Source organism: Colletotrichum paranaense (genome assembly GCF_030867605.1).
Source record: "Colletotrichum paranaense strain IMI 384185 chromosome Unknown Scaffold_10.1, whole genome shotgun sequence".
NCBI classification, from domain to species: Eukaryota; Fungi; Ascomycota; class Sordariomycetes; order Glomerellales; family Glomerellaceae; genus Colletotrichum; species Colletotrichum paranaense.
Window position 1 is genome coordinate 1761411 of NW_026848968.1, and position 26093 is coordinate 1787503.

At 48.4% G+C, this 26093-nt stretch overlaps 11 protein-coding genes across 11 annotated transcripts; 6 read left to right on the forward strand and 5 right to left on the reverse strand.

Annotated features, from left to right (window-relative positions):
• Positions 1–442: 442 nt before the first annotated feature.
• Positions 443–2318, forward strand: CPAR01_12289 (methionine permease; the record flags this gene model as incomplete). The annotated part of the gene is made up of 3 exons (XM_060496546.1): positions 443–1666; positions 1726–2123; positions 2183–2318. Coding segments are annotated over 3 exons (1758 nt in total), but the record flags the coding sequence as incomplete, so codon positions are not given.
• A 638-nt stretch (positions 2319–2956) lies between these two features.
• Positions 2957–3955, forward strand: CPAR01_12290 (uncharacterized protein; the record flags this gene model as incomplete). The annotated part of the gene is made up of 2 exons (XM_060496547.1): positions 2957–3336; positions 3415–3955. The coding sequence occupies 2 exons, from the start codon at positions 2957–2959 to the stop codon at positions 3953–3955; spliced, it is 921 nt and encodes a 306-aa protein (XP_060345332.1).
• Positions 3956–4371: 416 nt separating this feature from the next.
• CPAR01_12291 (uncharacterized protein) lies at positions 4372–5368 on the reverse strand (the record flags this gene model as incomplete). The annotated part of the gene is made up of 2 exons (XM_060496548.1): positions 4372–5203; positions 5265–5368. 2 exons carry the CDS (start codon positions 5366–5368, stop codon positions 4372–4374), a joined length of 936 nt encoding a protein of 311 aa, XP_060345333.1.
• A 768-nt stretch (positions 5369–6136) lies between these two features.
• Positions 6137–6447, forward strand: CPAR01_12292 (uncharacterized protein; the record flags this gene model as incomplete). The annotated part of the gene is made up of 2 exons (XM_060496549.1): positions 6137–6222; positions 6291–6447. Coding segments are annotated over 2 exons (243 nt in total), but the record flags the coding sequence as incomplete, so codon positions are not given.
• A 772-nt stretch (positions 6448–7219) lies between these two features.
• On the reverse strand, positions 7220–9813 carry CPAR01_12293 (uncharacterized protein; the record flags this gene model as incomplete). Its single annotated transcript, XM_060496550.1, has 6 exons — positions 7220–8134; positions 8186–8588; positions 8650–9044; positions 9115–9272; positions 9337–9662; positions 9701–9813. 6 exons carry the CDS (start codon positions 9811–9813, stop codon positions 7220–7222), a joined length of 2310 nt encoding a protein of 769 aa, XP_060345335.1.
• A 1011-nt stretch (positions 9814–10824) lies between these two features.
• On the reverse strand, positions 10825–11679 carry CPAR01_12294 (uncharacterized protein; the record flags this gene model as incomplete). The annotated part of the gene is made up of 1 exon (XM_060496551.1): positions 10825–11679. The coding sequence occupies one exon, from the start codon at positions 11677–11679 to the stop codon at positions 10825–10827; it is 855 nt and encodes a 284-aa protein (XP_060345336.1).
• Positions 11680–12169: 490 nt separating this feature from the next.
• CPAR01_12295 (uncharacterized protein) lies at positions 12170–14209 on the forward strand (the record flags this gene model as incomplete). The annotated part of the gene is made up of 3 exons (XM_060496552.1): positions 12170–12210; positions 12354–13133; positions 13201–14209. 3 exons carry the CDS (start codon positions 12170–12172, stop codon positions 14207–14209), a joined length of 1830 nt encoding a protein of 609 aa, XP_060345337.1.
• A 3713-nt stretch (positions 14210–17922) lies between these two features.
• Positions 17923–18828, reverse strand: CPAR01_12296 (NAD dependent epimerase/dehydratase; the record flags this gene model as incomplete). The annotated part of the gene is made up of 1 exon (XM_060496553.1): positions 17923–18828. The coding sequence occupies one exon, from the start codon at positions 18826–18828 to the stop codon at positions 17923–17925; it is 906 nt and encodes a 301-aa protein (XP_060345338.1).
• Positions 18829–20874: 2046 nt separating this feature from the next.
• CPAR01_12297 (uncharacterized protein) lies at positions 20875–21135 on the forward strand (the record flags this gene model as incomplete). Its single annotated transcript, XM_060496554.1, has 1 exon — positions 20875–21135. One exon carries the CDS (start codon positions 20875–20877, stop codon positions 21133–21135), a length of 261 nt encoding a protein of 86 aa, XP_060345339.1.
• A 173-nt stretch (positions 21136–21308) lies between these two features.
• Positions 21309–22183, forward strand: CPAR01_12298 (uncharacterized protein; the record flags this gene model as incomplete). The annotated part of the gene is made up of 2 exons (XM_060496555.1): positions 21309–21636; positions 22011–22183. 2 exons carry the CDS (start codon positions 21309–21311, stop codon positions 22181–22183), a joined length of 501 nt encoding a protein of 166 aa, XP_060345340.1.
• A 564-nt stretch (positions 22184–22747) lies between these two features.
• On the reverse strand, positions 22748–23410 carry CPAR01_12299 (uncharacterized protein; the record flags this gene model as incomplete). The annotated part of the gene is made up of 1 exon (XM_060496556.1): positions 22748–23410. The coding sequence occupies one exon, from the start codon at positions 23408–23410 to the stop codon at positions 22748–22750; it is 663 nt and encodes a 220-aa protein (XP_060345341.1).
• Positions 23411–26093: the final 2683 nt, after the last annotated feature.

Sequence of the window (26093 nt, forward strand, 5' to 3'; positions counted from 1 at the left end):
GGGTTCGGAACCCCAGATTGGGGGCCAAATTTCAGTTGGGGCAATGATGGTTGGGTCCTTTCACGTGCCATCTTGAATAATCACACCCCCAATTTTCGTCAGGTTGCGCAATGATGGCGTGCGAATCCGTATTAAGAACAGGACGGGCATTGGGTGAGGCCTGTGACCGAAACTTACGTTTTGAAACACATGACGCCATGAGAGACACGCCTCACAAGACAGAATGTACCCGTATTCTTATCAAGCATCACTGTCCGTGGACACGCGCCTGAGGCCGATGACACCGCCCAGGTTCCCTGTCAAACGCGTATCTTTACCGGGAAGCCGGACAGCCGAACCATGTCAACAGGATATGTCGCTATTGCTTGACTTCATTGGTGAACAACGTTATCTTGATACTCATTATATATCCAACTGAAGTTCCACGAAGGCTGCCAACTTGGGTCCGTTACATTTGGTTTGCGCGCTCTTACCGCCTAGTTCAGTAATACCCCAACTCGCGTTCTCATACGGTATCGATCCAGCGACACCACTCAGCGATATGAGTAGCCACGATGCCCCGGAGTTGCAGCCGTTGATCCCATCTACGCCACGACGCTTGTCGACTTCAGGCAGCTCAGATACCAAGCAGCTCGTAACCAGAATTGATGAGCCGAATGAAGAAGACTTTGGGACTGGGCTGACGTACCCATCACGCTCAATTGAAGACGATGTGCTTCCAGAGACATCGACACTCGGCCGCACGTTGACCTGGCAAAGCGCCTACATTCTTGTCATCTCAAGAGTGATAGGCAGCGGCATCTTTGCTACTCCGGGCGCAATTCTTCGCTCAGTTGGGAGCCCCGGTCTGTCACTCTCGCTTTGGATTGTTGGCGCAATAATTGCTGCATGCGGGTTGATGATCTCCCTAGAGTTTGGCTCGATGCTGCCACGGTCTGGGGGAGACAAAGTGTACCTAGAATTCACGTATCGTCGACCTCGATTCCTAGCATCGACCCTCATCGCCATCCAAGCCGTTCTTCTGGGATTTACAGCGAGCAATTGCATCGTTTTTAGCGAATATCTGTTATTTGCACTGGGTGGCGATAACCCCAGTGATCTCCTTCGAAAAGGTATTGCAGTTGGACTCCTCACATTCGTTACCCTGGTTCATGGTTGTTTCCCACGCTTCGGTATCAGGCTGCAAAATGTTTTGGGTTGGATCAAGGTTGCCCTGATTGTCTTCATGATATTCTCAGGTGTCTACGTTGTCTTGTTCCGATCAACGGAAGAATCTGCCCAGAAAACCACTGGAGTGCTTGGATGGGGAGACATGTGGGAAAACACCAACTGGAATTGGGGTGTAATTGCTACATCCCTTTTCAAAGTCTTCTATTCATACGCGGGGCTTGACAATGCCAATTACGTCCTGAATGAGGTCAAAGACCCAGTTCGGACCTTGCGATCTGTGACGATGGCGGCATTGATTACCGCGTGCGGACTTTACGCACTTATCAATGTAGCATACTTTGTCGTTGTTCCCATCGATGAGATAAAGCAGAGCGGCGAGCTGATAGCGGCCCTATTCTTTGAACGAATCTTCGGTGAGAGAGTTGGCAAAAGGATCCTTCCTCTGGCAGTTGCTTTGAGTGCAGGAGCGAATGTTCTCGTCGTCGCATTTTCTGCGGTAGGATCTCTCTGTGTTGCCAGCTTGTTGCGGATACTGTGCTTATACGATGACTCTAGGCGCGCACAAAACAAGAAATTGCCAGACAAGGCTTTCTTCCGTTTTCGGACATACTGTCATCTACAAAGCCCTTCAACTCACCTCTAGGCGGGCTCTTTGTTCACTACATTCCTTCATTTCTGGTCATTACGCTGCCTCCCTCTAGGGACGTTTATTCATTTATCCTGGAAGTTGAAGGCTATCCTGGTCAAATTCTAGCGTTGGCCATTGCAGTAGGGCTTTTGTGGCTTCGCATCAAACGTCCCGACATCAAACGCCCATTCAAGGCATTTGTTCCAGCTGTGATCTTACGAATCGGCCTGAGTATAGCATTACTTGCGGCCCCTTTTTTCCCGCCGGATACAAAGCCACCAAACGGATTGTTTTACGCCACATATGCAATTATTGGTGTGAGCATGTAAGTGAGACTTCTGACTAGACCGTAGATCTTTTGAGACTGATGCTGCTATCTACCAGTCTCACAGCCGGAGTAATGTATTGGTATGTCTGGACAGTCGCTTTGCCGCGTTGGGGAGGTTATAAGATTGAGGAAACAGAAGAGATTCTGAGTGATGGAACAACAATCACAAAACTCGTCCATATAGATACTTAGAAACCGATCTAGAACCACACCTTCGTAAGTTGCCGAATTTTAGGCACATAAGCGTAATCTTATTTCCCTCGCGCACCCAAATTGTACTTCAACCTATGATTCAGTGTCGATTCCAACGTTTGCTTGGAAATCGCTTTCGAAGGATTACTACCGCTTGTATCTCTCCCAAGCAATGGCTAAGAGTCTCTTTACAGCAAATGAGGCGCACTGGCAAGGATATGTGATTATCAATGCGGAAGATTACAACGATGACACCATTTTACTCCGCAACCATAACCTGGGCCGAGGCACGTTTGACCGAGCTTAATTAGGGCGATGCCCATGCGGATTTGAAATCACAACCGCATGGGTGTCATATCATTTCTTTCACTGTCAATCCTTGAACCAATTGGTGCTGGGGTATGGTTACACCCCGTGATTCGGTTGAGGTTGATTATCAATCCACAAATTGCTCATGACTGGACAAATATCGCGTGCCAGAGGAGACCATGTGGAATTAGGGTAGAGTAAAGGTCAGATGGCTGGTACAAAATGATTTATAGTTGGAGCTTTGCTGCACCTTTTGAGCTGCCCGTATCGCTGGTATTGATGTATCCCTATGACTCCAGTACCACTACAAATCCCACTTAGAACCGAGCATGGCAGCAGTAGAGGTTCGGAAAGTCCTTTTTTCCGCAGGGCTGGGCTCTCCTCAACGCACTCAACGCCACGGAGCGAATGATCTGCGCGAGTCGAATCAGAGGCGCAAGGGAGTGGAAGCAACACTGAACTACCACAAAGACAACGAGGATGGATCACCTCCGCATCCCACATATGTTGACAGGCCAGAGACATATGACCGGCCATTTGAATCCCACTCTGTGACGATCAGCGACCTCACAGGCGATGAAGAGGAGTTTTCTCTCGATGTAAATGGGTTTCAAATCCATCACAGCTGGTCGACTGAAAAGCAGTTTCAAGACGATGATCAGATCAGGTCGTCCTACTACGCCGAAGTTGAAGAACTTCTAAAAGCGGTGTAAGTATGGCATCCTTGGAAAGACTTCACGGGACCAATCCTATCTTGCCGTCGTCTCAGCTAATAAGTTATATGTAGGACGGGTGCTAGTCGCGTTTTTATCTTTGACCATACTATTCGCCGGCAGCTACCTGGCACAGCAGCACAAGGACGAGCAGCTCGCGGACCCGTGCAAAGAGTTCATATTGACCAATCTTACAAGGCCGCTCTTTCCCGGGTTCCTCACCACCTCCCAGATGATGCCGATAAGTTGCTCAAAGGTCGAGTACAAATCATCAACGTTTGGAGGCCCATCAAAACAGTTCAACGAGACCCACTCGCCATTGCGGACGCCAGGTCTGTCGCCGAGTCAGATCTAGTCGTAACCGAACTGATTTACCCTGATCGGCGAGGAGAGACATACGCAGTGAGACATAGCAACGCTCACAAGTGGTACTACAAAGATGGTCTCACACCGAACGAAGTAATTCTCATTAAGTGCTTCGACAGCAAGACAGACGGAAGAGCTAGAAGAGTCCCTCACACTGCTTTCGTTGATCCAACGGCAAGCTCGGATGCACCACCAAGAGAAAGCATAGAGGTTCGAGCTCTTGTTTTTCATCCGGAAGACCAAACATAGGCCATACATCTCAGAGTGTCTCTCGTATTCCTTTGAGGTGCGAATGCAAGGCGATGGTGGATTTTTCTGTCTGAAGAAGCTTCATGTCCGGAACGATGATCACGACGTGTGATAATGCCTGTCATTATTGTAGCAAAGAAGTAGTATCACTTGCAATTGATCCCATTCCGTCAAATTAGTCTGCTAGTAGTATGTTCAGCAGTGAAGGGAACAGACTCAAATAATCATGTCTATTTTACTCTTTAGCATTTACTATACGTTTAGACTCGATGTTTTGCACTGACCCGCCATGGCCATTAGGGTAGCTGAGTATACATATCAACGGACATTAGAGTTTCACGAGAGAGGTTCAGACAAAGACTCTAAATCTGGGAACGATGCACTTCAATTTGATATCTTGACCGCCTATCAACTATTCAATGCCGGCCGTTGGTCACGTACTCTGCAGCATCTCTGGGACTCGCCATGTCAGACTCAGCAAGGGTCTCGTCCAACTTCTTAGCCTTCTTCTTCTTTTTCTTGTCTTTCTTCGAGGTCGATGTCAGACTGTTTCCCAGGGCTGATTCCAGGGTCAATTCACCGCTCAGGTCCACTTCTGGCTCAGCTGTCTCCGACCAAGGAACAGGAACTGGCTTGGACGTGACCGTGGGTCCAATCCGAGGCGACGGTTGAGACTCGCTTGGATTGACGGAAATCGAGTAATCGCAGCAAATTTCGATCAAGCTCTTTACTAACAGCTTAGAGTATGTTGTTGCGTTGTCGAAACACCCTAAGAGACCGGCTTTGTTCAACGAAGATGAGTCTTCGAATAGGTGACGGATACGTCGCTTAATGAATGCTGAGAACCATGTGTCATCTTCTCCGAGAGAGTGACAAGCATCTGAAGCTAGAGAAAGAACCTCCAGGGCAGGTAAAGTCTCAGCGGAGAGGGAAATGTGTTCTTTGGCAAGCTCGGCTAGCAGTGGAATCTTGTATGCCTGCGAAGCGGCATACACATATAGACTGGTTCCAAGATAACTGGCATTCTTCGGTGTGTCGCTGGAATCTTTGGCCCGCAAGGTTTGCCATGATCCCGTATGGAGAAAGTGGATGAGTACATGGCCTGCATCATCTGGTATATGCTTCAATCGTATTTCGCCATGGCTTCGAAGACGTATGTTCTCAAGTTCTTGACAAAGAAGGTTGCTAGGCACCCGAAAGGGCTGGCCACTCTCGAAGTAGACATTGCATGTCGGACTTGCGTATGGCCTTTGAAGAGTCGTTAGCCAAAGACGCCAGATCCCAATGTAGGATATCGGAGTAAACTTACGACACCTCGGGACCTACTTCCTGTGCATGTCCCACAAAGGCCTCTAGGTTGTGATTGCCCGGCTGATCAAGCGGCGAGGCTGGGGACCATCCGGTTGTGTCCATGGCTAATGGAAATTCTACTGGATCGAGTGAGGGAGGTAGGAAGATAGAGTTCGAAGGCACGATGACACGACGGGCTTTTAAAAATCTTGCTCCTGAGTTACGGCGCGATGATGACTACTCGCAACTATGACATCTTATATTCCCTCCTCGATAATTTCCCTTATTTTCTGTCGTTGGGCTCTAAATTTCGTCCCTAAGAAGGCTCAGGTCGAGCTTGAGCACACCTATCGATTCCGTTGTTGCGGGTGCCACGTTGAAGCGCAGCAAGCTCTCGCGACATTTTCACACCGAACTGCGCAGCGATTGGTTGCTCTGGAAAGCTATTCGTCAATCAGGTGCCGTGGGATATCATGAGCCCAATAATCGTACGTAGTTTATATGCATTGTATTTGTTGTTGGCGAATGCAGTCCGCATGCAGTAATCATGCATTCGTTCCCAATGGCGCGTATTACGGGGACTACCCCGCGTTATTCTCACTATACCTGCAGGCTATGTTGGCAGGAGATGCATGCTTTACACCCTCTCAGTAAACTGCGACCTATTGGAAGCCGCGAATTCACGAGGCCGGCTTCAAAAATTGATGCAAGTAACAGGCCGCTTAGACAATGTCACACGCGGTACACCAGGAATTGGCGTTCAGGGCCTAGGCTCTACCGAGCCTGGAGACATGTCGGATTCCGAGGCAAATAATTGCAAGGTCTTCGACAATCTTTGGGTATTCACATCATCTCTTGGAATTAAAGTTTGCCTAACTGAAAGTAACCTTTATTCAAACAGTACTTCGCTATCTCCCTAGTAAAATTGGTGGGGTTCAACTCGTTCTGAACGGACCTAGTCAGATATGCTCACATAGGTAGGTACATTTACACTAACATAAAAGCCGAAGAACCGTTTATCTCGTCTTCTCATATCAAAATGTAGAGTGTGGGCTTCAGTATGGGAGTATGAACAGCTCAATGGCGGACAAACTGCCAATTTGCTGAAGTCAAGAGATAGTAGGAAGATCTATGCTAGGGAAGTATCTTTCGATAAGCCAGGCGCCCGGTACAACAGAGAGGCTCTGGGCAAAATGACTTGATCGTCAGAACCTGACTAGATGACCGCTTAGGTACCTGTTTGCATCCATAGATGTCCCGGATCGGAGTTGGTCTGATTATTGTCCATAAGTCATCCGTTCTACAAACTTTTCATGTTTTGCCTTCGGCTGCAGAAGCTCAGCCGAATTAGGCTCCGTATCCCCCTTAATTTGCACCATCTTTGCTCGCCTCGCCTTGGCCCGCTTCACTGTTGAGGATACCATCCGAGCCAGTAAAACATACGTGGCGTGCCACGGGCGTGCGCACGTAGCTGGACTGCCTGATCTTTGATTGTGTGTCAAATCAGGCAGATAGTTTTCCGGTGTATTGCATCCCACTAAAAGCTTAGTTGCATTGAGCGGACTTTTCAATATCTCTGGTGTCTGACACTCAGCCAGTTCAATTACCCCAAGCATGTCAGGAAATACGCACCGGGCTTTGAACACCCCTTTCATATCTCATTGCGCATGTTAATCGCGATAAGTTCTGTCTATCGCCCAGACATACGTTCAGCTAGCGATCGTGTCCACGCCTTTGTCCCCAGAACATTGAGGCCATTCCAGTCCAAACCACATGCAATACATCAGTCGACTACGAAGAGTGAGTGTCTCAGCTGACTTTCACGAGTCGAGGTCAGTGATTGGCCGGAGATACAGAACTTTGTTAAAATCGTCAATAATGTTTGACGATAGCGACCCAGTCGTAGGAACTGAGAGTGATTCGTGAGATCCGCTATTATTGGCTTAATCTTAACGTATGCTATGTTCCACTCAATCACAATGTGAAGGAGGATTGAAGAGGCAGATTTCGGCTGCTTGCTCCTACAAAAATGGTATAATTGCCACCTTGAAGCGTCCAAGCTTGAGCCACAACGTCCCAAATGCTGAGGTCTCTTCGTGTAAGCTCAAATTGAACGGTAGCGCTGTCTCCTATCTCCAATGACACCTTATCAAAGCCTCGAAGCTGTTTCGGGGGGCTGTTGGGGATTGCGACGTATAACTGCACAACTTCCTCGCCAGCATGACTGCCAGTGTTGTTGAATGATGCCTCAACATTCAGTATTACCTCCCACAAGGCATTGCTATTTGATGCGGCGCCTATCAAGACATTCTGAGTCTTGACCAGTAGGGAAGAGTAGGTGAATTCTGTGTATGTCAAGCCAAAGCCAAATTCAAATCTTGGCTCGATGCCTCTTTCGTCGAAGGCGCGATAGTCGACGAACACGCCTTCATTGAAATCACACTGGGGACTGGTGGTGTTGGCCTGCCTCCCACAAGGTGTGTAGACTGAATAATCGCTTTCGTTTCGCGCCAAAGTATACGGGAGCTTCCCAGAGAATGAAGCCTCACCATACAAGAGCTTGACAAGGGCTGACCCACTGTCTTGACCCGGAAGATGGGCGATGACTGTAGCCGTAACATTTGGGTGATCAATCCACTGATCGACCAGGCGAATGCCGGCTGTATGAACGACCACAATTGTGTTGGCGCACTTATTAGCTACACTCAAGACGAGGCCATCACTGAAATCGTCGTGCAAGCCATCTCGATCCCATCCTTCGGTTGCCATGGCGTTGACGAAAACCAGGCAAACGTCACTAGCAGCATTGACATCGGGATCTCCAGACACCAGATCCCAATTGACCCAAGTGCCATCTATTGCGGCTTTATGTTGTAGCGAACTCAAAGGCTAGAGCCCCGTCAGCCCAAAAACACTCACCTGGGAGAGTATGGTGCTTACATCGAGTAGGTATGAAGGCGCATTAGCTGCAGCACGCCCCCCACTGACAATGGTCCCCCCCTTGGCTGCCTGGTCGAAATGCCTCTCTGTTCCCAGTACAGCCTGAGCCATCTCTGGGGAGGAGTAGTATCCAAGCTCAAAAAGTTTGTCGGTATTCTTCGTCGAAGGTACTGTGGCATCATATCCAAATATAGACATGATCTTCGGGGCCCCGCTGAAAGGTAGTGAATTATTTTCGTTCTTCACTAATACGTGGCCCGCAAGAGCTCCACTGAGTATTGTTGGCCTCGCCTTAGGATCACGGGCGTCGATTTGATCGTGCGGCTCAGTCAGATTTTTCATGCCAATGCCAGGAATTGGGAAGTCGTTGTCTTGACCAACAAGATACCAAGCTGCCAGAATTCTTGACGAACGTCAGCCACACGTAATCTTCAAATTGTGGGAATGGGATGTTGGTAAGATACCTTGTGGCCATGTCGTCTACCCTTGATTCATTCACGGTTCCGTTACTGACTGCCCTTGTGAGATTCGAGCCCCAATTCCCCCCAAGGGGCATGACCATATCTAGACCAGCATTGGCACTTTCTAGTGTATGCTTTGCGTTCCAGTCGAGAAGAACAAACCCTTCGAATTGCATTTCTGTCTTTAGAATCCCGTTCAATAGTTTACTGTTCTCACAACCGTATGTGTTGTTAATCCTGTTGTATGAGCACATAATGGATGCCGCTCCCGCTTTGACCCCATCGACAAATGGCCAAAGATAGAATTCGTGTAGAGTTTTATCATCAATATTAGATGATGCCGCCTCCACGCCAAAGTATGGCCTTCTGAAAGTCTCTTGCTCGTTTCCGATGAAATGCTGCCGGCACACATTAGTCCATCGTGAATTGTAGACATAGTATAGTGAGCAAGCCTCCTTGACAGCCAACCTTTAGATTAGCGATCACACCAGCTTCCTGATGCCCAATGATGGTCTCAGCATTCAGCTGTCCGGCCAAATATGGGTCGACCGAGAAGCCCTCCCAGTTCCGCCCGCCTAGTGGAGTACGACCCAGAGGACCGGCATTGGGCCCTAGCAGAACGTTGACTTGAAAACCAGTTAATGACGAAACTATCAGCAACATTGAACCTGGGGGACATGCCTCCTTTACTTTTGAATTCTTTCCCCATGTAATAGCCGCGTTGGTAGGTCAAGTTTCTGTCCCAGCTTGCGCCTACATGTATGGCCGACGGGTACGAGTTGACTAGGTCTGTCGCTCGAATACCATTCCCAGCATCGTGGAGGCAAAAGCCTGGCCACCCAAGACGAGGAATGGATCCGGTGTTACCAGCACAAGTATTATCACCCGCATAGCCACGTGTGATGTTGACCTTCTCTTCAAGGGTCAGCTGGCTGACTAAATTGGACGCACGCTCATATGCGTTCTTCCATATGCCCTTTCCTTGACCCAGCGCTGTTCGGGACCATGTTAGCAGGCTGCCATTGCTGGATTGGGAGTTACGTGGTAAACTCACGCGATGGGAAAATTGGTGGCGATTGAGCGATGGCCGCCACTCCTGTTCCAGGCGTGAAGGCGTACAGCAAAGTCGACAAAGTTGCAAAAAGCCACATTTTGGGAGCGAGGCATGTGTGATGCTAGACCGTCGAGCGTTTCTTTGGAAACTCCCTAATATTTCTACCTACCCAAGTGCCTCTAGGCTGATGCAATCACCCGATGTGCTGCCGCTACACCGCTATGGGACGAGCCTGCTAAACCTGACGATTAGCCGAGATCTCAAGTACTACCAAACAACTGCCTAGGATAGCAGCCAGGGTTATTGCTTTTTAATCCACTTTGCGAGGCCCAAGACACGCAAAGCCGGATGCGACCCCTGGAATGCGGAGTTAACTCCCCTTACCCCGCATCATAAGGCAATGGCTCATAGGATGTCCCCTCGCAGGGAAGTATTTGCTTGCACCCCGATAGGTAGTCCTTCCTCGAGCCCAGGAGCCATTTTAAAACATTTAAGATAGGTTCCCCAACATAATTAATAGCATAATTGGACTTTGTCGTATGGTCACCATAGGGGCATCGACGTAGGTAAAAGAGAACGGTTGTCTATTGGAAATAGGAAATAGGTACGAAGCTCGCTCTGATATAGAGGGTGCAAGTGAAGTGGGCCTCGGTGATTATGTAACCGAGGTCACGTGACGTGCGGTGAGGCCATGGATGGTTGAAGCCATCACGACAGACTTCCTTCAATGAAAAAAGTATAAGCGCATTGAGGCCCTCTCGTTCACAACTAAGGTAGCTATCCCTAAAGTACATGCTTTTCAAACGCCTGTCATCGGCCTTGGCCCGCATGACGCCTGTATAATCTACTTAATTGGAAAGTTTAGCTGTTAGGGAAGACTGACCCCGATGTATCGATGGCATACCGCAACTGGTAGGATATACATAGGTAGTTTGCCGTAGCTATGAACAATCGTCTTCATATGTAGCCGTCCACTTTCTTCTATTGTTATTACTTTTCCAACGTTGTCATTCTCGGAGCAATCCACCATTCTTCTGCGGTCCATGCTGGCTGTCTTAAGATATATTTACGCTGTTTGGCAATGACGTTGCGTTGCTAATGCAATTATCTCCCCGCTATGATAGCTAGTAATCCGTCGACGGTGCAATTTCCCTCATCATCTGAACAGTCTTTTCATACTGCTTAATTTTCTTTTCCAACATGTCTAGACAATCCGAGCCGAGAACTAGTCTGACTTCATCTTGCAATCCCTTCGCCATCCCCGTTAAAGACGCCAGCTCGAAGATCCTTTCAGCAGCTTTAACAGGATCACCAGGCTGTGACCCATCTGCGTCAGTAATATATGCCTTCATATCGATGTACCCGTCCTCCGTCATCCAGCTCCCCTCCTTCCTCGTCTCTAGGGCCGAAGTCACAAACCCCGTTCGGAAGTATCCCGGCTCGATAAGATGAACCCTAATCCCGAACTTCTTGACTTCCTGAGCGAGGCCCTCGCTCAGTCCCTCCAAGGCATGTTTGCTCGCTGTATAAACAGGCGATCCCTCAATATTGAAAATTCCCGAACAACTCGACATCTGCAAAATAGTACCGCTACAACGTTGGCGCATATGCGGCAGAATTGCCTTGGTGAGGTTGAGCACACCGAAGAAATTCACTTCGAATTGGCGTCGGATATCCTGTTCGGTCAACGATTCGACCGCGCCGAAGAGGCCGTAGCCTGCATTGTTGACGAGAACGTCGATATGGCCGAAGCGGGAGACGAGGTCGTCGACGAATTTCGTTATGATGAACGCCGAGCTAGTGGCTTCGAGCTCAAAAAGATGAGCGTTCTGAGCATCTCGAAGGCTCTCGGGAAACTTGGCGAGAGATCGGGCTGTGGCAATGACGGTGTGTCCCTGGCGGAGCGCTTGTTGGACTATGCAAAGCCCCAGGCCAGAGTTGGCGCCTGTGACGAGCCAGGTGAGCTTAGAGGAGTACATGTTCGACTGTTCGATGGAGGACAGAACCCAGAAAGCGGCTAGGCGTGAATGTCAGATGAACATGTCATCCGGGACTACTATCACAGGCATCAGTGCCCTTGGAATGGCACGTATGCCAGTTTTTGTATTGCCAGAATCTGGAGAACACTCCACGCTCCCTGGACATAGTTAGTCGGGTCGTCCGTCTACGAGCGTATTGCCCGCTCCATTGCGGATGAAAGTTGTACATATGACGTAAAGCTCGCTACATTGCCCCATAGTTCTCTATTTATCTAGGTGTCCGTGCTTATCGTAGACTGAACGCTATATCTTAACCCCGCAGTTTTGCGGGATTGCTTTTCTAACATCATCCTACCTACCACACTTCACAACTTTGGAACCTGGCGCCGCTGACGAAGACAAATCCTGAAATGCTTTCGTCGCCAGGAGAGCGGGGGTTTCAAGGCGCCAAAGCTCGGCGAGGCGGCAGAGTCGCTTCGGCTTGTCTGCAATGCCGGAAGCTCAAGCGGAAATGCGACCGACAATGGCCTTGTAATCACTGTCTCGCAAGGCGGGTAGCACACCAGTGTCAGTTTGACAATCTTGAAAAGGGGATCTCGGCATCCTCAAAAAGGTGAGTAATTGTTTCTGATGTGTTGTTAGTGTGCCGTGCTGAGATGATCTCGAATCGGTAGGCCGCTTACGGGCAATGGAGAACCAGGATCGCAGAGTGGTTCCCCAAACTCTGGAGTGCCCAGATGTCACATATCGAAGCCAGCATGCATTGAATCAAGTGATCCTGACAACACTGGCAACATCGAGATTCCAGCTGCCTTGAAAGCTCTAGGCTATACGGACAGCAATCCTTTTGCAAGCATCATTCCGAGTAGCCACTCCCCCAGTCCCGTCATCTCGAAGGACTTTCCGCTAGAGATACAGGAAGCGCTCCGAGCTGTGCCTCCCCGACCATACACAGATATCCTCATATCAGTTTACTTCAGCCACGTTAACTACCACTACGAAGCCATCCACCAAACCACCTTCGTCGCAGATTATGCAACATGGTGGGGGAGACGAGCGTCGAAAGCCATGTCTGACGTGGCGCTTACCAGTCTAGTACTGCAAATGTGTGCTCTGGGCACGCAATTCGTTTGGCCTTCCACGGATCAGAAACTGGAATCCGAACTGGGAGAGTCGGTCGACCACCTTGGGATGCGTATGCATGAGGCTGCGCAACGCTTAAGCACTTTCATACCACCCGGTGAGGGTGGATTGCCGCTCATACAGCGATTGTTTCTTGCTGGCGGGTGGTTGAAGAATCGGGTCGAGGTTACCAGATCGTGGCATTTGATATGTTCAGCCGTCCGGGAAGCACAGGAGATCGGTCTACATATCGACAGCGCGGCGCAGGAAATCTCGACGTGTGAACGAGAAGTGAGACGGAGGATGTGGTACATATTAAACATCTGGGACACGTAAGTACTCTGCTGTCATATTTCGATGACCCCAAGACCATTCTCACCACAACTGTAACCTGCTCAGGACTTTCTCCGGCTCGTTCGGCAGACCACGCATCATACAAGAATTCGGCCAAGTCCCCCCACCAAACCCCCGTTTCGAACTTGCAGACAGCGTAAGCGAGGAGACATCTGCGGCAGCAATCATCATTCGCGAGTATCGACTCTGGGCATTTCTGTCTGACCCTTTGAGCGATGGGAACAGCCCGCATGCCAAGATTCAATTCGTCAATGATTGGATCCGTGGCCTGCCAACTGTATACAGCACCATCGGGAGCGGTGCGATCGGCGACGGCGATCTCTTTGCGAACAAGTTTCGCAGGATCAAGTTACATTGTATGGGATACATGGCTCTGTTGGCATACTTACGACGATATTTATTGAGCCCTCCTCATCCGAATTGCAGAGACACCGAGGCAAGTAGTCTCCGCGAAGCGGCGATTCAAGTGGCGATCCATCTCATGCGCATCAGCAAAGAGTTCTTTACCCTCTGCCACCCAATCCACTCCAAGTACTTCTTAGTGCAATTCTGTCCGTTCGACACCGCATCGACTTTATGCTCCGCTCTTCTTCGTGATACGAGCCGAACATGGATTTCGCACAGACTGAGAGCGATTCAGGCGCTTGGATGTGCGCTATATATATTGGAGAAGTTAAAGAACTTGAATAGGATGGGGAGCGCGACGTGGACTATTCTCACAACCATGCTGGCACAAGTAGACTTGTCGGCGGACGAGCAGCAAATGATGAATCAATCGAGGCGAACTGGAGATATTGGTGGTTTTATCGCGACTTTCCCGGCAGGCGAGGAAACCACGGAGACGAATCTTTTAGAGTCGTTCTCCCCTTTGGAGTCCATCGAGCAGCTACTTGTCGGAGATAACTTTGAGATAGAAGCGACAGCTCAGGATGCAGCGGATTTAGACTTGGGGCTGGTTGGTATTGGTTATAATGGTTCAGGCATCATGGCCCTAGAGGAGCAGATAAACAGTAATATTTTCAATACTACCTGGAGCTGGGATAATATTGATTAAGCTTCTAAGGGTTAGCCTAGGATAGGGTTATTCCTTTAAAAAGTATGGCTTTATATATAAATCTTGTATAAATAGCTATACGGTAAATCGTATTAGTGTTATATAGCATAATTTAGAGCTTTTCAATAGCGATTAACTTAATAATGCCGAATAATTCTTTAATTTAATAAATGTTAAAAATCTTCCCTTTTCCTCCTAACCAAGTCTTTTTTTCTCTAGCGTGTTTCTTGATTTGTATAGTAAAAGGCGTAATGGTTTTTGCGGAATTTCATACATAACATCTTTTATAGTGGTGGTGTGGAGCCGTGGCTTATATGGCTTAGCAGCTTACCTCCGTCGTCGGCAAGTACTCAAAGCCCAGGCGTTAACAGAGCCAGAATCCGGGAAGGCCAGAAATGGACAATAGTAAGGGAAGGGCAGGAAGTGGAACAATAGTAAGAGGACAGGGTCAGAAACGGCTTACCATTCAGCTACCAAGGACCCATCTAGCCAGTCTGACCTATATCGATGGATTAACAGTCAAATACGTTCGCCTATCAGATACGACTTACAGCGGGGCAACCAATGCTGCTGGGCGCATTCAACTGAAGGGTGTGGCGACAGCTCTGCAGCTGTAAAACAGCACCAAATTCATACTGGTGGCAGGCTGAACGCTGGCGTCGAGCTGAACACTGGTGGCGGGCTGAACGCTGGTGGCGTGTCATTGACCCTAAATTCTCATATCAGGATGGGCTGGGTGGTGTTGGCTGAAACCCATTCCTGGAGTGAAACATTTTACTGACAAATGTATTACAGTACTTGATTGTCAGGGTAAAGGTTTTAGTACAAGAGTATCAGGTACTTTAGACATCGGTATTGGATTAGGAGAACCCTTTCACATTGGGGAGGACGCATGATCACGCCCTTAGTTGGAAATATTTGGAAAAATAGAAAGATGCATCGTAATTGTTGCGGGACTGTGCCCGCCTGAGAACAAGATTATCTCCTATGATCACATAGCCTCCAGATTTCCAACTCAAATTCCTTGTCTTGAAGACTTGGACTTCGTGGAGGTAGGCAGGAGTGATCGAACATCTTCATTCATGGCAGGTTTCTACCTAGACATGGAGGGCACGTATCTCTTGATGTAAAATATTCACAGCGTGATGTCACCCCCTTCACGTTTTGATGCGTTGTCCTTACAACCATGGCCTCTCATCGAAATATTCTTGCATTACGTGTTTAGTGACGGGCATGAATGCGATGGTCTCACCACATTGAACGAATGCAGAAATTTCAACCAAAAGTCGCAGAAACTTGCATTGTGTTGGTTGATCTTCTGATATCCACGTTAATGGACCCGTTTCGCGAGAGGCTCTTCGAGAGGATGGAACGATTACCAACCAGATCTCCCTAGGTATTCACCTATGCGGGAGTCGAGGTTTAAAATAAAGTCCTGGAAGTCGTAGTAAGGAATATTGGTTGATTTACACTGATCATTGAATTGTATGGTTGTTTGTAATGTGTATTATGCGACGTCGAGCATTTTCAACTCGTAAACCCATGGAGTGTGATGGTGTATCTCATGTACACTGGTCTTGGACTGGCCAATTTACGTTTAACATTCGTATCTAAGAGATTAGATGCCATAGCAATCTTTCAAGAAAGACCCCTGTGTGCAAGTCCCACCTGACAAGGACTTCTTTCCGCACCGCAATGCTGCTTGGCTGCAATGCTGCTTGGCTAACTCAAACTTGACGAATGTTGGTGGGAAAACTACCCAATGTCTGAGGTAACTCGATGTTCCATTCTTCATTTTCGCAGTCTGCCCGTACTCTGTATGTACTATTCGAAGAATGTTGTGAGTCTGTGGAAGACATGCGAGGAGTGGTTCGTATGGATCGCAAGTTGCCGTTGGTAAATTCGTCTTCATCGTCATTCATGAGGTGGTCAGACCATAGGATTTGACTGGCAAGCTTTCCAGTTTGTAGGCTAGGAATTTTTGAAGCTCGACAGATTTGTAAAACTCAGACTCCAGGCGTTATGTAGGAGAGGTTTTTCGTTCTGGGCCCGTTGTTAATGAATCCGGCTGCACGAAGGTGGACGTACTCTCTGGGCCGATGCGCCATAAGCAAAGACTTTGAGCACATCAGCGAGGAACTGGAAGACAAGGAAGAGGGAAACCAGAAGGCGATACGGTAAGTCATACTACGTCCGAACTGAGACGATGTACTTCGCCGCCATCCAGCCGTAATACGTAGCCCTGGATGCAGATTAATGCACTATCACATCGCAAGGGGGTTGGTGAGATCCGACAGACCAAGGCCAGAGTCCCCCATGATTCAATGGCACTCAGGAAAAAGCCATAGTACCAGAGAGAAAAGAAATTTGGGTTACTAGCACTGCAAGCCATACAATCAAAAACCGTGGCAAAGACGTATTTCAGCTCAATCTCCAAGCCTCCTGGTTGAATGACGAATTTCAATGCCTGCAATTTGTGGCCTCAAGGCTATAGCCATTTGCCAACAGCCCTTCAATACGACTTTCCATTGCAAATTTTTACTCTGAATCAGTAGTGATTGGTGATACTTCGCTGATCTTATTGATGTCTTGTTCAAGGGCAGGGGGTTATGATTGTGTAGCTAGTGATGTACCGGCTCTGTCTCAACCGCATCAGCTTGGAGGTAATATCCATCGACCCCTCCCTTCTGCCTCGTGTGCATACCAACCAGGCATTCACAGTGTCACATCAACCAATGATCCATTTTCATCAACATCAGGATGACATTCTTCGTGTTATAATTTCATCTATAAGCATGTCTCTCTGGCTCAAGTCAGTTAAATTTTGCATGCCTTCCAAAAGTTTATGAGGCAGAGACATTATGTCAGGTTTGAATCTGGAGTGGCGTTAGTTCGGTAGGAATAGAAGTGTTGAATGCTGCATACATGAATCCTGAATGTACCATGGGCAAGAGCAAGACACTTATTTCCCCGAATGCGTCGCTAGCCTCCCGCTTCCTGCCACATGTGACAAGACAGTCCCGTGGGAACCTAAAGAGGTACATATAAGCGACTATCTGTAAGCATAGATAGTAGCGCGCCCCCCCCCGCACCCTAACCCTCCGGTTAGGGCTAGGAGAGGCCGCTGCGCGCGCGACTATTATAAAAACCCCACGGGGCTTAGGGTTAGGGTTAGGGTTAGGGTTAGGGTTAGGGTTAGGGTTAGGGTTAGGGTTAGGGTTAGGGTTAGGGTCAACGTGGGGTGCGGGGTAGTCTGGGTAGAGCCCGACCGATTTCCTCACGATATCAGTGTGCCCCCAATCAAAGAATATGGACGCAATGTTGGTTTACGAAGAGAAAGCTGGGTTTTTGATGGACCCTCTCCACAGAAAAGTAACGACTAATCAAAATAGGTCGAATTCGATTTGTTGGAACTTTAGAAGGCGGTGCAGTGGAGCAAGCCACGCTGATAAGTGTTGGGGGTGAACCCCGCACCGACTCGGGCATAAGTCCGGCAAACTTTGCGGGTTCTTGATTCCGAGAAACGGACGTCTACCAGATATCTCAAGACATCAGGGGATAGCGACGTCATGAAGGAGCCCGAATGGTATCTTGTTATAGACAGCCAAAAGAAGTCTTTTACCATTGAGGATTGCAATAGAAATCAGCGTAAGGTGCAACATGATCGCCGCTGGCTAATGACCCTCGTTTTCACAATTCTCTTTACTTGTCTCTCACACAGTCTTTTTGGTGATGGGAACGTGTCTCGTCCACGGGTGTTCCTCCCTAAATCCCAACAAGGCCTGAATTTTCTTATTAGACATCGGGGCCTCGCGCTCACCCATCTCCCGAGTGAAAGGCGTTGATGGACTAATGCGGCTTAAGAACGCCGTTGTGTTTTCGGTGTTTGTGATGTTGTTATTCGTCGCATTAAAGACCTGCCAGCCCAAGCCGTCTCTCTCAATACCAAGATGGCACATCTGGCCAAGATCTCTGGCATCTATGTAGGACCATCCGTGGACATCCCAAGACTCCGGCTGGTTGATGTATGCAGAAAAGTTTTCAGCATACTTCTCAGGCTCAATGACAGCTCCGATACGGAAGCAGTAGATATCAACCCCGAACCGACTTGCAAAGCTCCTCGCAATAGTTTCTCCAACGACCTTGGAAAGTGCGTAAGGGTCGGCGGGATTGCAGTCGACCTCCTCGTCGATCGGGAACGAGATGAATTTCCGATGTTCTTCTGCGAACGTGACTCCGTAGACGCAGACACTACTCGCCAAGATTATTTTCTTGACACCTAACTTGCATGCGGCTTCGATTACGTTGTGGATGCTGTTGACGTTTGTCTTGAAGACTTCGCTGTCTGGAGCGAGCAGAGGTCGGGCGTATCCGGCAAAGTGAATGACAGCATCAGGAACGGAAGACTTCTCAAGAGGCTGGCTGAGCCGTAATTGCGAGTGAAGCGCGCTGTACACTTGGCCGGCATCGCTGACGTCGCACCTCATCGTATGAACTGCGGGGCTGTCGAGAGGGGCAATGTCGAGATTCATCACCTCGTGGCCTTCGCGTAGAAGCTCTTGGATTACCCAGCGGCCAGCGACGCCGGAACCGCCTGTAAAGATAATGCGCTTGCCCATGAAGGTGAATGTCTTTCAAGTCGACGATGGGATTCTTGAAAAGTGAGGTTCGCAATACGAAGCCCCAACGAGAAAAGAGTTGAAGCAGTCTGTACCTGGCCCCAAACTTCGGAGTCCACTATTCCTTTTTTGGCCAATTGCCGAATTGCGTTTTAATTGACCCCCGAATCACCAGTTCCACTTAGACCACTCTAGGCACTAAAGGTATTTACCACCCTCAGACTGCTTGATGTCGGATGGACAATTTACAATGAAGCCATAGCCTGAATGGTGGTAGAAGCCCTTCAATCAGGCCGGTCGCTAATTGATTACCATGATACTCATAGCGACATGCGACACAAACATTTGGAAACGTCTTTGAGAAAAGGAAGAGGCAGGGTATAACCGGGAAAAAGGAGGTTTCCCTTTGCCAGCATACGTTTGAGTGATGGCGTTATGGTGATGGAGGAAGCAAAGCAGGCAGTCTCCAGGTCCGTTGGATGGCGGCGTAGGCGGTGGTCCAACTCCGTGCCGGTCATGCGAAATATGAACTACTTTTTGGTCCACGCAGGGATAAGCGACTCCGCCCCATTTATTTGAAAGCAGACTCAAGTAGTCATTCTTTTATTTCTATGCGAACTAAGTTCTTTTGATAGAATTTGACAGTGAAGCATCCTTGCACATCTGTCGCCTGGGCATGCATCGCGGGACGTGACCAACGGTCACACTATACCAAAGTATTTGCAAACATGGCTTGTGTTACCTGGCTGCATTCCAGTGAGATCGTCATTAGCTGACGTCCCTCGGGTGGAAATTGCTTACGAAGCCTACATCGCCCCCACATAGATGGAAATGGCGGCAAGTGGAGTGTGCAGCTCGATCGATTTGATGGCAGGTATCCATGGCATCTTTCCAGTTGCTCCTGCAACATCACTTGCTCGAGCCACATACGTGTTTTTCGAATTCTTTTTGAAGGTAATTGAAACTCCGTTTCTGGATTAGACTTGAAAACAGATGGGCAGGCGGGGTAATGGAGATGGGGGTGGGGTGAAGGCACTGGGGGAAACACAGCTGAGGCTGTTCTGCATGGCGCTAAGATACCGTGGCCGGTGCTTGGAGAGAGTTTGGCGGTTCCATCCCATTATTGTAACTACGCTGAAGAAACTCCTGATTAATACCTCTTCATTTGAAGCTTACTTGCAGTCGTGCGAACTAATACCTCACAAAACTTCTATCGTAGTTGATTGTTCAACAGTAATTACACCAAACAAAGGCCAGTTCAATGTTTCCAAGTCAGCGCGCGATTTTGTAAAACCTAAGTATCAAGGACCTTTTCTTCCCAATTTAGAAGAGGTCCATGTAACCCAAGCTCATAGGCTGACAACCATCTGAAGCATGCAGTCTGGGCTGCTTGTGTGGCATGGCAGATCGTCAAAATGCTCCAACCGGAAGTTGGCGTTTCTAGCCTAAGAACCTAATCCTGACTTCACGGAAGTGCAACACCTAGCGACCCTTCACTTCCTAAACGAGCATTCCTGCAGGGTGCCCAATACAAAGGCAAAGAACCCGAGCCAACTGGCACAATGCGGTTTCCGAGCCCACAGAGTTAGAGGAGATGTGTTTTCGCATTGAACCCAACAAGGCAATATCCCCAAACTCAAACACACAAGCGCTTAAATGACCATTTCTCAACGCCATGATACAGTCATTGGTTCCAATCCTTCAGTATGACAATATCAAACCAAAACGAGCGATCTTGATGTCCAGCTTGTGCGCATGTATTATTTTCTGGCGACACGCCACGGGCTCATCATCTCCACTCGCCAACCGGTCATCCGCGCCAATATTACATTTGGGTCGTATGTCCTCTTTTCCATGAGTAATTAGTTTCCTGCCGTAGTACAACCAGCTACATTCACTCTTCTAACCACCGCAATCTTCTACTACAGCGTAGCCAGCCCACTTCAACCCACGACAAGAATGAATAAATCACAGCTACACGTACTATTTTACCTCTCTCTAAGCATCTTGTTTGGTACCGTCTTTGGACAGGATGATCTTGGCAAAATGAACGGCTTTGCGTTTTTCGAGACATCCCACTTCAGAGCTCGGTTCATGCGGGACGCTCAGGTTTTGGCATCTTTAAACCCCATTGGAGACGACTTTGACTTTCTTCCTTTTGACATTTTGGAAAATCGATCCCGTAATGGACAATATCATTGGGGCGATATTACCTATCGATATCGCGCTCAAGGCGACAACACTTGGATGCGGAACCATAGTGATGTATCTGGCGTTCAAGCCTTCGCAACTTTCCGGCAATACTGAAGTCATGGCGTTAGGTCCGATTCCATGTAGCTGCGGAAAGTTGGAAGCCTAGCGATGGGAAAACCTTCTCAAAATTCCAGTATCGATGAGCATTGCAATTTCATCCCCAGTGTTCGTATTTCACCTCAGTGTTCTACATTTCACAATAACAAACCTACCCGGACTCAATTACAATGGTTGGCGTTCTAGTTCTGAAGCCCTTTCCGCCTCCGGCCATCTTAGTGTTTCACCCACGATCTTATGCTAATGCGCCATTGAAGTCACCCAGCAGAGTTCCTGAGTCTCCGTCCTCGAAGAAGAATGCTCACTTAGCTGCTGGTCGCAATCAGTCCCCGGCCCCCCTCTCATTCTCATCCGTCGCCCTGACTGCCATCCTACGATGCCCAGAAAGCGCCCACGCCAAGACTGAGGAACTCGACATACTCGATGATGCTACGTTGGAGGCCAATATCAGTCACTCCTCTGGCGACATGTCTGAAGAGCGGTCGACATCCGCTGATAGTCAGTGGGTGTCTTCTCGCACCCATAAATTCGACATCAATCTCTCCAATGCATACCGCTATCAGAAAAACAAAAACTTCATTCAATATTCAATATTAAATCAGTGTTGGCCGCAAGGGAAGCTGAGCTATGAGCTCCAGGTACTAAAACCTTTCAAAATGCTTCAGTCGGGGAAGGCGCTCAGTTCTCTCCAATTGAAGAGATTACTCTCCAACTAGAGCAGTAGCCTGAACACCACCACGGCGCAGTCTATGGCTCATCTTCCAGTTCCACACCTGAGCGGCATCTTCCCTCGCTATGAAATTACTTTGGAGATCACAATATACTGAGAGGTCTAAGCACCGCGATCTGTGAGATTCAATGAAACTTTCCAGGCGCACAAGCCGCCCAAAGGGATCAAGCGCAGAGAATGGCTGCAGTGGTCGCGCAGGGAGAGACGTACTTTGGGGTTGACCGTGAAGCAAGAACGTCTTTTCCAGACCAGATGGAACATGATGGTATTGAGATTCGTGGCTTTAATTCTCGCTTTCTTGTAGCTCAGGTGTGATTTTGCCGTGTAACCGAATTTTGGGTTTTCAGGTGGTCTCACATATCTCTTGCGTTTTTGTTCAAGTTAAAGTCTGGACATGTTGTAATCCACATGACCCACGAATCATAACATTGATATTAGATCTGTAACCTTTTGGAAGAATAGAGACTTCCATGGCCTGATTGGTGAAGCTGTATCAAGATCAAGCGACCTTTTTCACTCATCAGCAAGATATTACAATGACAGAACCAGTCTGGATTCTCAATGTATTTTCAAATTTCGCATGTGCACTTCTCATTGGGGGATCATGTTGGGCTTAGATCTCTCCAGATCTCGCGTACAGACGATTCCTTAAGTCCAGCTAGGCTTCGTGCCTTCCAACTTAGTTCCCTTTGGTTCTCTGATCGAGTCAAAACGCTATTCGGCGATTCGGGAAATTCCGAACCTCCTCCATCGCCTTGAGTGACTGTCTTACCCCAACACGCTCATCTTCAGCAGCTCGCTACGGCTATGAGCGATAGTGCCGAAGGATTACGGCTGGAATTGTATCAGTCTTTTGCATCACGACCGTTGAGAATTACTTCACAAAATACCTTGGGCCTCTTGTACGTCTCGAAGTGTCGGATAAGTTGGTGTCTCTGACGTTGCGTTTCGTTGCATCATGACATTGTAAATTTCAGCCAGGATCTCGGCACCTGAGAAGGTCGGCGCATTGGGATGATCGAGAAGCTTCAGGATTGTCTTGAGGGCCTTTGAACAAATCGCGACTTCTGGGCCAAGTTGAAGAAACATGACAGGTCCACTATGGCCGAGCCAGTCACGGACTCGGTCGAACCTTACCAAGAGCTTCCATTCTGAGCTTGATTTGACTGTGTTGACATGACCTCGGTAGATCATTTCCAAGACGGCGTCAGTTCTGTTCCCGAACTTACCCTTGATGAACTCCGGCCAGCATTGAGCCGATTTCTCTGTGCTGTGGCTACGCATGTAACTCCAATGACAATCGTGCAACTCCTCCCATAGACCGACATAGTAGGCGACGTCAGCCACTATAGACGATTGCGCAGCTTGGTAAAGTTTCCCAGTGATATCTGCGATGTGTTCGGCGTTTATCTGACTATGCTGATATGGCTTATGTGACGAAACAGGCGTTGACTGCCAGATGGGAACTGTGATTGGGGATCTCTGGAGGCTGATCGGCGCTGCAGACTCCCAGATGGGTACGATGATGGGAGCGCGGTTCATACTGGAGGAGGCTCATCTACTACTGGTACTGGTGCTGGATTCTGACCGACAGCGTGTTCCAATAGAGTTCGTGGCTCGACTGTTGATTAAATTGAATTTGCTACTAGAAAAGGAAGCTGAACCCAAATTCTGCCAGCGGCGTTTCTTCGGCTACTTCCCTTTGTCGAAGTGTTGGAATGTCTCAGAGGGAAGTAATGGTTGGAATGATGAGAGTGACGATGGGAAAAGCTCAAGTAACCGCGTTGCGCATATATTGCCCGAGAAAGGGACTAGAGGACGTGCCCAAAGTCGGCGTGAAGGTGCACCCTTGCAAGAATTCCTTCCGAAAAAGAGGACGGTTAAGTACGAGTGATCACAATGGCCAGATTTATTTATTTTGCCTGTCTCTATTTTGGTCTGAGTGTCTCGGGGTACTCCGATTCAGGTAATATGTCTCTCCATTAGCTTCTCCCTTGATTTAGCAGTTTTGTCAGATGGCATTGCTCGCTCACTCGGGCTTTCGCCAACCCTATAATATCACAAATGTCACATAAGGTAGCTGGCTGCCTTTAGTAAGAGTCTGTGATCCCTTGGCTGACACTTATATATAGAAATTGAACAGGTATGACTGCCTTCTTGAGTTCCGAGCCCTGGCGCTTGGGTGTTCATTCTGACCAGATGAGTGGTTTGCTCGGTGGGCTTTCCGTCATAATCACGACGTTCATTGCCAAGACCGGCCTGCTTTCTGGCCAGGTCCAAAGGACACTTACCGCAACGTAGGTTCGATGCATATCACGTAGGCAAACAAAGTCACGGCCGCTGAATAGACATCACTGGTCGGGAATAAGTACTATGCTATAATTGAATTATCTGATGGTTTTTCCCCTCGGTTAGTCCGACCTCGCGGTTGCAAAATGTGAGCTCATAAGTGCCTATCACGACACGAGTGGCCAAAGGCAGGTCCTAAATTGCACCGGCAATCTGGTATGATACCCCGCGATAAAACATGACACGAACTTCTCCATCCAGTGGTGAGGAGTAAGCTCAGCTTAGTCGAAGGAGTTTCCGAGCATATACAGACTTACAAGTTGACAATCAGATTGCCCGACTACCTCGATCGATTGCCAAAGGTACGGCATACTATTTCAAATAAATAATATCGGTACAAATTCAGGGTAACACGAGGTAAATTGGTACGGAGTCTATTGAAATGAAGTGAGTTGACAGATTCTAGAGTGCAGTAAGATAAGTAATGAACTTGGAAAATGAGCTCAATATCTAAAGATAGGCCCGCGGAGACTTTTCACACAATTATATTTAGTGTATGACGGCAGATACGAAGGTAAGCAGGGTACTCCGCCCTAGTTCAGGTACCTGAAAGGTAGATTATACTTCCACTATCGCCACAAGCAACTCGGGCGAACAAACTAGAGCCCCTGAAACCGCCAGGCCCAACTTCAACGGTTATCGAAATAATGTCAAGATGGCGTTTGGAGGTGGCTTTTGAGGTCCGCATTGAGAAAGTAAGGATTTCGCCGATAGAAGTTTTTAGCATCGACAAATGTGCAGCGAGTGTTCCTTGCACAGGCTGGAACTACTTTTGCGGGGCTTTTGGATCCTAGTCGAAGAATGGCTACAGTTCCAATATGCGAAGCTAGGCAGCCGTGGATGATCTCTGGATCCGTTGGAAATTGAGACTTGTCGCATCGGCAATGTCGATTTTGAGGAGTGGTTTTTGTGCTTGATGTCATTTATGCTGCTAATGAGCGACATGGCATAAGCTTTGTGATATTGCTAGAGACATTGGCAATAAGCTGCTCAGTGACCGCAGTGTCAAGTTGTGATGCATACGCCTTCCAAGGAGTGGCTTTACCATAACAGGACAGGTGAACTATGTACAAGGGGGGGGTCCGAAGAGAGGGACGGCGAGAGGCAAGTTTAGGTATGATTGCGTATGGCCACGGGTCAACATGCTCAATATATCAGGGTCCAGGCAAGGAAGGTAGAACATGCCAAGGTGTCGTATCTGATAAGGCTGCAAGGGTACTGAGTTAGGTGGAGAGCAACGTGGGGTGAGGTTGGGGCCAAGACCTGCCAGTCCAAGACACAGCCCAAGAACCCAACTCAACATTTCGTGTAGAATCGTCCACACCTCGGATCTGAGCACTCATTGGATAAGCTCGCGAAACAACAGAGGTCTAGCTTACTGAGCTGTTTCAGTCCCGATACAGGTTACTTTAGAACAAGTTCGTTGGGGCAAATTTGGTTTCGGGGAAAATTGTGCAACACATGGAGCTATCGTTAGCACTGCCCTAAACTAATAACCCGGAAGACAATACTCAGTATTCTGTAAGAGCACTGATCTACTTGATTCAAACATATAGGGTCTCCTGGGATCCATGCCTAGTCTTCTTCAACCATCACTTGCACAATGAACCACGTGCTCTGTGCAGTATGAGGGCTTCGATGTCCGTGAGTTGCTTTCCGGCTATCCGGGAAAGACTCGTGGAAGCTCTTAGGCAGCAATCCGCACTGACTGGTTTGGCGTGCAATATTGATGAATTAAGATTTAGTGATCATTTCCGAGTAGACAATCTCATCACTGAGACAAAACATTGACCAGACATCTCTGAATGGCATCGTACCTTAGTTGCAAGCAAGCCGTGCACGGCATACATAAACAGTTTCCAGGGACCAGATGGTT